We start from the raw sequence: 11,774 nt of genomic DNA, 5'->3' as shown, positions 1-11,774 counted from the left end.
TGGTCTCTCTCCTGGTCTCTCTTATCTACCTGTCTCAGTGTTTCTATCAAACATATTTCTGACACAAATGAAGATTTTGAAAAGTTTTATCCGTCCCTTCAGAAACTGACGGTCAAACTATAATAACTACTCAGTGACAAGAGTTTTTATCTTTTCAGGACAAAATTTTTCATACTTTTGTGTCAGTCAGAATCGGTTTGATTTGATTGATTTGTCCCGATGAAGGACTGAAGCTGCTGCTGTGCTGCTGACTCGTTCTTGTCTATCTTACCTAATTCACAACAGTGGAGACGTTTTTTCAAGCTGAAGAGTTTATCAGCTGTAACAAAAACTGGTTAAAAAAAGGTATCTAGTAATATCAAGACTGGTTTGTTTAAATGGTTAATGTTAAAACTAGGGCCGTCAGTCGATTAAAACATTTAGTTTTTATTACTGTTATCAACATGGGAGTTGTTAAGATAAATGGGAGGTTTTTCAAATTTTTCATGTTTCCATTATTTTATATTCGCAGTTTTAATTTACGCACTTTAAGGATTAATGGAAACCCGCCCGTTGTCTTTCTGTGGCTCATTAGCTACAGAAGGTTTGTTTACGTTGTGTCTTCACTCCCCTGCTGGAGCTCAGCCTGCCAGTCCATCTAACACGGACGCCAACGCAGCCTCAAAATAAAAGAGCATTTCCTGTCGTATCCCAGCAATCTTTCTTCTTCTTTTAAATAACATCAGATATTAACATAAATGACTTTAACAGAGGGCCGACTAATTGTGATTTCAGCCGGATTATAAATATTACCGTGACGCTCTGCAAAAAAAACAATTAATCCAAAATTAAATGAATTATTATGCACAGAGATAATAATTCGATTATAAATCTTACTTTAGAGAACACCTCATTTCGTAGAGAATACGGTTTTAACCGAGCGCTCAGATCATTTCTCTCTCTCTTTCCAGTATTGACATTGTTGACCTTTCTGAACCTTCCTCTTTCTCTCTCTCCTCCACTCCTCCTCTCTCCCCTCAACTCTCCCTTTCTGTCCCTCCTCTTCTTCTCTCTTTCCTTTATTGACATGTTGACCTGTCTGCAGCCTCCTCTCCCTGTTTCCATCCTCCCACTTCTCCCCTTACCTCCCTCGCTCCTCACCTCTCTAAGCCTCTTTCCTCCTCTCGCTTTCCTCTCTTCCATCACTCTCTCCATCCTCCCACCTTACCTCTCTCTCCATGTGTTGATGGCTCTTTCTCTCTCTCCTCCTCCTCCTCCTCCTCCTTGTCCTCCTCCTTGTCCTCCTCCTCCTCCTGCTCCTCTCCTTCTCCTGACTATTGATTGGTTCATTTGATAGTTCTATCACCAATCAGCATGAAGTTGACCTTTTGGACTTGGCAATGATAGCAAGACGTTGAGTGTGTGTTTGTGTGTGTGTGTGTGTGTGTGTGTGTGTTAGTGAGAGAGAGAGAGAGAGAGAGTCGATTTGTGTGTGTTTATCCTTAGAAGTTTGTGTATGCATTTGCGTGTGTGTGTGTGTGTGTGTGTGTGTGTGTGTGTGTGTGTTGACCTTTGCAGGCAGAATGTCAGGCGGCTCTTGATGCTGCTTGTCAGAACATTAGCTGGACAGGAGGCACTTCAGCTCTCTAACAGGAATTTTTACCCCCCCCCCCCCTTTCGAAACACCACAAATATGTTTCATTTATTCATTATTTTGTAGCGGTCTCTTTTCAGCAACAGTAAGCAAGTTTCTATTACAAATTTGTGCAAAACTTAGGCAATATTTTTGAAATTTTGATAAACAAAATTGCAAGTTGATTGCATTTCCACTGAGAGATGTTGTGCGACTTCTCTGGTGATAACATCCCAGTAACCATGGCGATGGATGTTCAAAACATTAGCAGCTTTATTTCTATCGCAGCCACCAAACTAGCCGTCATTATTTTCAATCCAAGGCCACGTAGGCGTGTTATGGAGCCGTGATGGAAAAGCAAACCCCTTATATGTGGGAGCGACCACGTATGAGGGATTTCTGGGAGATGTAGTCCACGATTTCACAGAGGAATTGTGGATTCAAAACTTTCTCAGAGTTATGTGATGCAATAACAGCTCTTGTAGCTCCTGCTGCATCATGAGGGAGCCAGTTCCTACTGACAAGCACATAGACACAGCATCATGTGACCTAGAAAAGACGAAAAGGTGTTTCCATTGTAGTTTTGCAAAATATGGCTTATTCGAATCTCCTGAAATTCCCCCTCATGCAAGCGTAAAAACTTTTTCCAATAATTGGGACTTTTTTTTTTTTTTAATTGACATGTTTCCAATAAGCGTATTTTATATTCAACATTTTAGTTTGTGCAGTTTGAGGGTTAATGGAAACCGGCCTATTGTGAGAACATGTTGACGACGTGAGAATGAGAACAGGCTGAATAAACGACGAAAGTATGGAGACGTTATTCAGGTGATCAGGTCAGTTCCAGTTCATCTCACAGGTCTTCGATTAGTTTGAGGTCAGTCTTTTACACAAAACTGAGATTATTTGAGCTCTTTTCCACAGCACAAATTTAAAGAGAGTGTGTCAGTATGATTATGATTTTTCGGTGGCAGAATGTAGAATATGTAGAAACATGTGGTGTGAAACTGAGATGATAGAAAAGGCATTTGTATAAAGAGGGAGAGGATGTATAGAAGTGTGGATGTAAACGGCCCGGATTAATAAAATATCACAACATGTTAGTGTTTGTCGGAGTGTGTCTCACAAACAGCATATGGCTCTTTACAGTCCGACCCTCTGGGCTTTGAAAGGCACAGTTCACTCATTTGGTTCCCAGTTCGCTCCCAGTTCACACATTAACAACAACTGGAACAACTGGAGCGGCAGATCCTCGGCCACACTGGGACAATAAAACTCCCGCAAACACAATATTTGCCCGGTTTTATTCTCATCAGCGGCTTCTTTTTTTTCTTCTTTTAAAGCAGCCTGGTCTGCTGGACGTCTGCCAAGCGACAATAACGTCTTCATAACTGATATTCGGCTCAATCGGGTCACGCTCTGATCGCACAGAGTTCAGGAAGATTTCATACTGATTCAGAGGGGATTTCTAAACAGTGAGGGATGGTAATTTTCATGGATTTCTTTTTATTTTAATATGACCTTCCTTCAAAAGATATCATGCCTCATGAAAAACATTCTCATATTCTGATCCTAAACCAAGTCAAAGTCGTATTCAGCAAACTATTAACTGCACAGAGTTGTCATAGATTTTAACTTTCATAGTACTACCTGTTTATAGGATTTTACCTGCAGAATAAACAAACCGCAAAATGTATTTTTTAAAGCTGCTTTTTTTTTCATTTGTGTTTCATTCACAAAAATGTCAGTCGCGGGTTAATCCATAGAGTTTATTTTCAGAAATCAACGGACGAAAGCAGAACAAGTTTAGTGGTGTCAGTCCTCGTATTAAAGCCCAGAAACACAAAACCGACATCGAAGAACAAGCGACAGTAGGCGGGTTTCATTACAGATTTGTGCAAAAATTAAGCAATATTTTTGAAATGTCGCCAAACAATGTCAATTTGTTCCGTCACCAGACTGAACCTTTTGATAAACTGCAGGTTGGCTGGACGACAACTGGTGTGGCAGTATGTTATGTTATATTATGTGGTTACCGGCAGTGTTATTACCTGACGCTGTCAACCAGAATTTCATGCACATGCAACCGGTTTCGTCCGGCCGCCCTGTCAGGGGACACCGTCTGTGCACGTTGCATGTGTATGCAGAAGATGGCTTTTGGCATCACACTTGTACGCTGGAAGCACTGTCAGAGCGGCGCTGTTTCATGAGGTCGGAATAAGAACAGGTCGTAACAGCAGACGCAGAAGCGTAATATGTAGACACGGGAGTCGACTGCAACATGGCAACATGCGACGACTCAGGATGAAAACGTTTTAGTATATCCTTATTGGAGGGGTATCCCTCTACTTTTTCTTTTTCTCTTTGTTTTTCAATGTTTCTCCATTGCTCTTTTTTACGCTCTTTCTTCCTCCATTGATCTTCTCTCCTTCTCTCAATTCCCTTTTAATCACTTTATCCCTCCTCCCTCTCTTTGTTTCTTGATTTCTTTATTTGTTGTTTTCCTATATATCACAGCCCGCCTTATTTTTCTGTCCTTTTTACAATTCATTTGTTCTCCCTTTCTCTCTCTCTCTCTCTCTTTGTGTGTCTCTCTCTCTCTCTCTCTCACACACACACACACACACAAACACACACACACACAAACACACACACACAAGGTCTGTTTTTCCATTTGTCATTAAGAAGCAGAGAGCTAGACAGTAACATTTAAACCGCTCGTTGTGAATGGTTAAAAGATGGCCTCATCTGTTGTGTGTTGTGTATATATGTGTGTGTGTATGTTGTGTATACCAGTGTGTGTGTGTGTGTGTGTGTGTGTGTGTGTGTGTGAGAGGGCGATCGATGCAGTAATCTACAGGAGGTTGGAAGCAGAGGGAGCGAACCATTCAGCAGCCCTCACTAATCAATTGCAATTCTTTCTTTTACTGTCTGAACGCCCAGATTTAGACATGTGTGTGTGTGTGTGTGTGTGTGTGTGTGTTTGTTTGTTTGTGTGTGTTCATCTTTCTACTCCTTATAGATTTCTTTAAGTGTTTATATGCTGTGTGTGTGTGTGTGTGTGTGTGTGTGTGTGTGTGTGTGTGTGTTTGTTTGTGTGTGTTCATCTTTCTACTCCTTATAGATTTCTTTAAGTGTGTATATGCTGTGTGTGTGTGTGTGTGTGTGTGTGTGTGTGTGTGTGTGTGTGTGTGTGTATTGATGCTTGTGATGTTTGTCCTGAGGATGGCGCCACAGGAGACGTCAAAGGGTCATTAAAATGTAGAAGGGTTCACCCTCTGGGGAGCAGGCGTGTGTTCAGGAAATTTTCACCACAATCTGAATTGAATTGGTTTCCGTCTTTATTGTGTTTTTACTGGTTTAATCAGCTGATCAGGTTGTGCTGGAGAGGAGGGAGAGACCTGCAATCTACAGTCCTCACCATTAGATTTCATTAAATACCCCTGAATCTGGCACACTGCTCCTTTAACTCCTGTCTTTGGAGCCAGTAAGTCCAACTCAAGTTGCACTTTCTGTTTTTCCAGATTTTTCCAGAGCTTTCACCTAAATCTCTCTGTTTTCATTTAGTGGTAAACTGTAAAGTCAAAATAGGCATTTTCTTACCAGGTGAGACTGAGGCTTGAATGTTGTGCTTGTTTTTCATCAGAATAATGGACTATAATACTGAGGAGTTTTTATTGGGTTTTCTGGATGGATTAAGCTAATTTTAGGGATAAAACCTCTTAAATATTTGCGTTTGTTAAGCAAATGAGGCGTTAATTTAAGGAATGGCTTCGCCAGTATGAAGGAAAAAAATTACAAATTTAAACTAGGTTGAAAGCTGTCTTACTCTATTGACATTGATCAGATAATCTGCTTTTCTTTGTCTTTTGTGATAGTAACTAAATGTGTTTGGTTTGGGCTGATAGGACAAAGAGGACAATGTCAACTTGGACTTTGTTTTTTTTTAGACACCTTCAAGATCTAACGATGGACAAGTAAATACGCCTCAGAAACATTTTAAAGAAAATATCTGTGTATTGAAGCTCTAAATATCACAATCATTCGTGAATGTATTAATTATCATGTTAATTACCTTTAATCACTCCACTGTTTATGGTTAGAGAGGGTAAAAACTTTGTGGTTTTATTGGGAGGCAGAGCGGTCTGTGGCTCTCACACTGTTATATTGTGGTTAATAGAACAAAACATTTCATTATGACAGAGGACTGAGAGACAGGGAGCACACACACACACACACACACACACACACACACACACACACACACACACCACATCAATACAATCCGTCCACACACAGAATAAAATAAATAAATGTACAATCAAAATTGCAATTACCTGCAGAATTTGTGAAGGGTAAACAAATCTGTGCCTCGCCCCCTCAACCACACACACACAGACACACACACAGACACACACACGCAGGGAGCAGCGTTAGCGTTCTAGTTAGCATGCTGAAATGAATACAGTTAGATCCAAAGCAATTTCCTTTTATTTATCTTAGCAGCCGCGCATAAATAAAGGCAAGGGCATCCAGGCAATTAGCATAATTACTATGAGGCGGTCAGACCCTCTGTGATTTCATAAAGACACACACACACACACACAGGCCGCCGCCACAGGGTGTGTGTGTTTGTATATGTGTGTGTGTGAGTTTGAGCGAGACGAAGGAGAAGAGATAGAGACAGTGACTCTATATTTGTGTGTGTGTGTGTGTGTGTGTGTCTGTTGGTGCATGACTTCTGCTGTGTCCATTTGTTCCACTTTGTGTGTGTGTGTGTGTGTGTGTGTCTGTTTGCATTGTTTCCTCATTTTCTGTGAGTGTGTGTGTCTGAGTGCCGTCGTTGGTCCGTCTGCCCCACAAACACACACACACGATGATACATGCAAACATTTGAGCACATGGTCACACACACACGTGCCGACACACACACACACACACACAAACACACACACACACACACACACACCAATCTAGAGTCCCAGTGTGTCTGTATGTGTTATTAATATGCAAATACAAGTAAAAAACAACAAAGGGCACGAAAAACAATCTCCCGCCTAACAGACTGAGGTCAGCTGATACTGGATCTACTGGTCTCGCTGCCTCTGCTGGTTCTGATGTTCAGGGTTTGGGTTGCGGTTCCTCGGCTTTGTCTGGTTTTAGTCTGAACATATTTTCCTGTGAATCCATAATGTCGGGTTTTGTTTTAATATTGAAATATGGCAGAGTTTTAGTTCTGGCAGATTGGTTTGGTTTGTTTTCGGTTCAGAGTTAGTTTGGGATCAAATCTTCCTCTGACGCTGCTCAGACTGGCCTCAAGTCCAGCTGGGATCAGACCTGGTTCAGGTGTAGGGCTGACGTTGAGCCAGAATTTAAGTCAAATACAGCATCTGTATGTGTTTACACCATGAAGTATTAAGAAGGTCTGATTTATTATTATTTGAAGTGACTAAATTTACATCATCAAGTTTTTGAGACATGCTGATAGTGCAACGGTGCCACTGCATGTTTTCGTGCAATTTTGCATCATAAAATAACGATGTCATCATGAGCGTGCGATGTGATAAACATGCTATAAATATACACTATATACACTGTAAACATCCAAAAATCCTCTAAACGTCTTAAATGCCGAGGAATATGCTAAAATACTTTTAAAAAGTCTTAAAATACTAGAAATGTGCTAGAATCCTCAAAATGTCCTAAAATCCCAGAAATGTCATAAAATCTTTAAAAAATGCTAAAATCCAAGAAAAGTCCAAAAGTTCTAGATTCATGCTAAAATTGTAGAAATGTTCTTAAATACTAGAAACACTCTAAAATCCTAAAAAAAAAAAAAAATACTAGAAACTTCCTAAAATCCATGGAATGTCCTAAAATCCTAGAAACTTCCTAAAATCTTAAAAATGTCCTAAAATCAGGGGAATGTCCCTAAATCCTGGAAATGTCCTAAAATCCTAGAAACTTCCTAAAATCCTAAAAATTTCCTAAAATCTTAAAAATGTCCTCAAATTCAGGTTACAGTTCTAGATTTCTAAAAAAAATCCTACAAATGTCCTAAAATCTGAGGAATGCCCTTAAATCCTATAAATGTCCCAACATTCAAAAAAAGTCCTTATATACTAGAAACATCCTGAAATCCGAGGAAATGTCCTAAAACACTAAAAAAGTGCTAAAATCTTAGGAACATGTATGGGGCCGCTGAGATTGGCCCCAAAGCAAAGCAAGGTGAGTATCCCTGATCTAGTGACAATGGCTGCTCAAAGTGAGAATTATTTTGGGTTTGTTTGGCGTTATTGGGGCAGATGCCCGTGCCTTGAGCCGGCCTCAGTTAACAACATTTTCCCAGTTTTGACCCGCCGCCCGAGCGAAGTCAGAGTCAGAGCAGCATCTGGAGGTGTATCAGTGTTGTTTTCTGTTGTTGCTCCTGCAGAAAATGTCAGTTACCGAGGCTTCAGTATTGTTCTCTGAGTCTTACACCGACCTTTGTGCATCTTACAACCTTTCGGTGACCTTTCCAGACCTCGCCGACCTCGTACATAATTCCTGGTGTAAAGCGAAGGAGTCTGAAAAGACAAACAGGCGGCAGAAAACAGTGTTGAGTGTGAGCGGCGCTCGGAGCTGCTGCTCTAATAATCTGAGGCCTGTTTAACCTCTGGGAGGCAACCTGGGATTTAACCAAGCAGCCAGCAAGGTTATGTTTGTTTACAGCACAGCTATGACTCTGTGTGTGTGTGTGTGTGTGTGTGTGTGTGTGTGTGTGTGTGTGTGTGAGTGAGAGAGAGAGAGAGAGAGAGTGTTTACATCAGCGTCATATCAGCATAATTTACACACACACACACACACACACACAGACACTCACTCACACACTTCCACCTTTCAACTCGCTTTCCAATTCTAATTAATCCGTTTTTAATCCCTCTGAAACGGGCAGATTTGCTTTCCTTCACCTGGAGCTGCTTGTTGCTAAACCTGGACCTCAATCAGACGAGACGATAAAAGTGTAAAAGGAAAAACACAGGATGTGATTATCTCCACATCTCAGCCACATCTCCGCTGTTGTGTTACTTTTAAAGGGGCAACAAGTAATCCACGACCTGCAGAGGCTCAGCGGCCGAAAATGTAATAAACTACAAATGTAAGCTTTTAATATATATATATATATATATATATATATATATTAAAAGCCTACATTTGTAGTTTATTACATTTTCGGCCGCTGAGCCTCTGCAGGTCGTGGATTACTTCTGTATATACACCACAAACATAACAACAGCTGCCTACTACAAACATAAAACGAAATGTCCTGCAAACGTCCAGAAAAGACATCTATATGATATATGCAGTATAGATGTCTTTCTGGACGTCATACCGCTGTCATTCTGGACGTAGTATAGATGTCTTTTCTGGACGTAGAACAGATGTATATTCTGGACATTTTCAGGAAATTTCGTATTATGTTTGCAGAAGGCAGCTGTTATTACGTTTGTGGGAAACGTATTAAGTTTGTGAAATTATTTCATTAAAGCTGCAGATTTATTTATTATTTATTAGATTATTTATGTTTGTGGTTTATTACATTTGTGGGCTGTTGTTACGTTTTTCGGGTGTTTCAAACCTCACCAGCCGCCGTCGTGGAAGACACAGAACAAAACACAGAAGTTTTTCAAGACAGTTGAGAAAAGTCATGAATGTAACTTTAATTCCAACCTGAACTCCTCTTATTATCCTGGATCTGTCCATGCTAAGCTAGTTAGCATCAGCCTCAGCTCTCAGTGGTTTAAATGTCATCTGAGGATAATTGACTCATCGGAGGACAAAGACATTTTATGTGAAGGGCGACAACATGGAGAGCAGCAATCTGGAGCACAACGCAACAACACACACAGATACAGGCCTGTGTGCATGCAACAAACACAAACACACAGCTAACACACAGCTAACACACACACGCACAGACGGTATGAGTCAGGGTGTGTGTTAATGAGGAGCCCAGCATGGATGGACATTGATGAGGCTCATTGACGATTAACATCTCATTAGCATCTCATCAGCTGAGAGGGCAGACTAAACGGACACAGGCAGAGCAGCACACACACACGCGCGCACACACACACACACACACGCACACACATATACATATCACATCAGGCATTAAAGGTCAGAGGTCAGCACTTTATATTTGAGTGTATGAAACATGATAAATTTCTCCAAAACATCCAAATATTACTCTTTCATTTAAACTGGAAATACTTTTCTGTGAGGTAGTTTTCTACGGAGGTGCACATCATGCTACGGCGTCGACACAGCGCCAACGCCGTGCTGATTCAGCACAGAGGCGTAAACCCCATTTCAGGGGTTAAAGGTCAGAAAAACAATAAAATAATTAAAACAAGAATTCTACTTTTTGATTAATGTGCACTGCGTCCTGTGTGTAATGTTCATAATAAAGATAAAAATAATTTTAAAAATATTTATTTAATATGAGGGGATATTTTATTTTATTTTATTTTCTTTTCTTTTATTTTCTTTTCTTTTCTTTTCTTTTCTTTTCTTTTCTTTTCTTTTCTTTTGTCGTCCTTTGTATGTCTGTTTCTCTGCTTCCTGTCTCACTGTCTCTCACACATGCATGCAAACAATTAATATTAATCACAGAGATACAGTCATTCATATATATTCAGAGTGGATCTCACACACACACACACACACACACACACCACACACACACACACACACACACACACAGACGTGGTGTATCAGCAGCAACAGTAGGGAACCACATGTAATTAACCTGGCTGACCTCAGGAGTATTAATGCCTTTGTGCGTGTGTGTGAGTGTGTGTGTGTGTGTGTGTGTGAGTGTGTGTGTGTGTGTGTGTGTGTGTGTGTGTGTGTCTGAAGTCGAGTGTTCCGCCGTGATCTTCACATAAATACACCATTAGACACACCTAGATAGGTGTGTGTGTGTGTGTGTGTGTGTGTGTGTGTACAGAGTTACCTATCCATGTACCTGATGGTATAAGACTCGGTGTTCCTGTGTAGTACTGCAGTACTGTTGGAGGACGCAGTATCACCAGCGTTGGTGACTGTGTCTGAAATCTCTTCCTGTTTACTAAACAGTTCGTCGTTTATTTCCTGTTCAACATTTTATTTGAGTGTGAAAGTGTAGCACACAGGCGCCGGCCTTCAGCGTGACGTATAACACGTGTGTTGGCGGGGCTTTATAAACAGTAACGGTGACATGTCATAACAAACATTTACCGTCGCTGTTTTATGGCGGCTGATCCGGTCTTCTGCTCAGAGGTGAAGCTTCTGAATCTCACTGTTTTCACGTTTGTGGACATTTCCGGTCGCTCTTCTTCCTCTTCGATGAGCCGCTATGCTAACAGCTTTTTAAATTTCCCGCGGTGGGTCCAACACATAAACCAACCTGATCTCGCTCCGAAGTCGTCACACGGTGACGTTCAGTCAGTGACCTTCAGCCTCTGCCTTCCTCCACGCCCACGTGCAATCAGCACGGACTCGGATAAAACGGGTCACGTGCACCTGAAACGCTGAAGGACAGCGTCAGGGAATAACGCTGCCGGTAACCAAGAACAACCACGTAATACAAGGATCATAAATGTGCTTACAGGGCGGCGGGTTGGGAGGTGGATGGATCCCACAAACAACTGATTTCGTGCATCTGGAGTTCACGTCCTGACCACGTGCCTCTTTTGCCTGAACCATCCGTGACTTTGTTGCCTGATCACAACGATCGTGACAGTCCGTGCTGTTGTGTAAACATCATAGGTTGACGTGGAAGGTCACTGATCGACTGTCACCATGTGAAAAGTTCGTGTTGACATAAACATGTCTTCAAAATGTGACACGATCACGTCTTTCCGGCGTTACGTTTTACACAGACCTCGTTTTGGGGCTGTTTTTACCTTCATTTCAGGCTTAGAGGCGAGATCACTCTGCCCCCCCTCCGTGATTGGACGTTTAGTACGAGGCTGCGTAACGTGAGATTTCCGCCTGGAACAAACTGTGTAAATGCGGTTAAAGATAAACTGATTGGATTTTAGGGGTCAAAGGTCAAGGTCTTATTCTCACAAACACATTGAGGGAATTTCTTTAAATTTGGCACAAAAATCCACTTTGAGTCGAGGATGACCTGATT

General features: G+C 41.3%; 1 protein-coding gene across 1 annotated transcript in view; it reads left to right on the top strand.

Annotated features, from left to right (window-relative positions):
* Positions 1-11,774, top strand: part of LOC121953749 (neuronal PAS domain-containing protein 3) — a 291,906-nt gene that overhangs the window by 180,851 nt on the left and 99,281 nt on the right. The window contains 1 exon segment of the mRNA XM_042500962.1: positions 6,921-6,958. Within this exon segment, the coding sequence (XP_042356896.1) occupies positions 6,921-6,958 (38 nt within the window).

The sequence above is a fragment of the Plectropomus leopardus genome, chromosome 14 (genome assembly GCF_008729295.1).
Source record: "Plectropomus leopardus isolate mb chromosome 14, YSFRI_Pleo_2.0, whole genome shotgun sequence".
In the NCBI taxonomy this organism is placed as follows: Eukaryota; Metazoa; Chordata; class Actinopteri; order Perciformes; family Serranidae; genus Plectropomus; species Plectropomus leopardus.
This window is presented reverse-complemented; position numbering and strand designations above follow the sequence as displayed.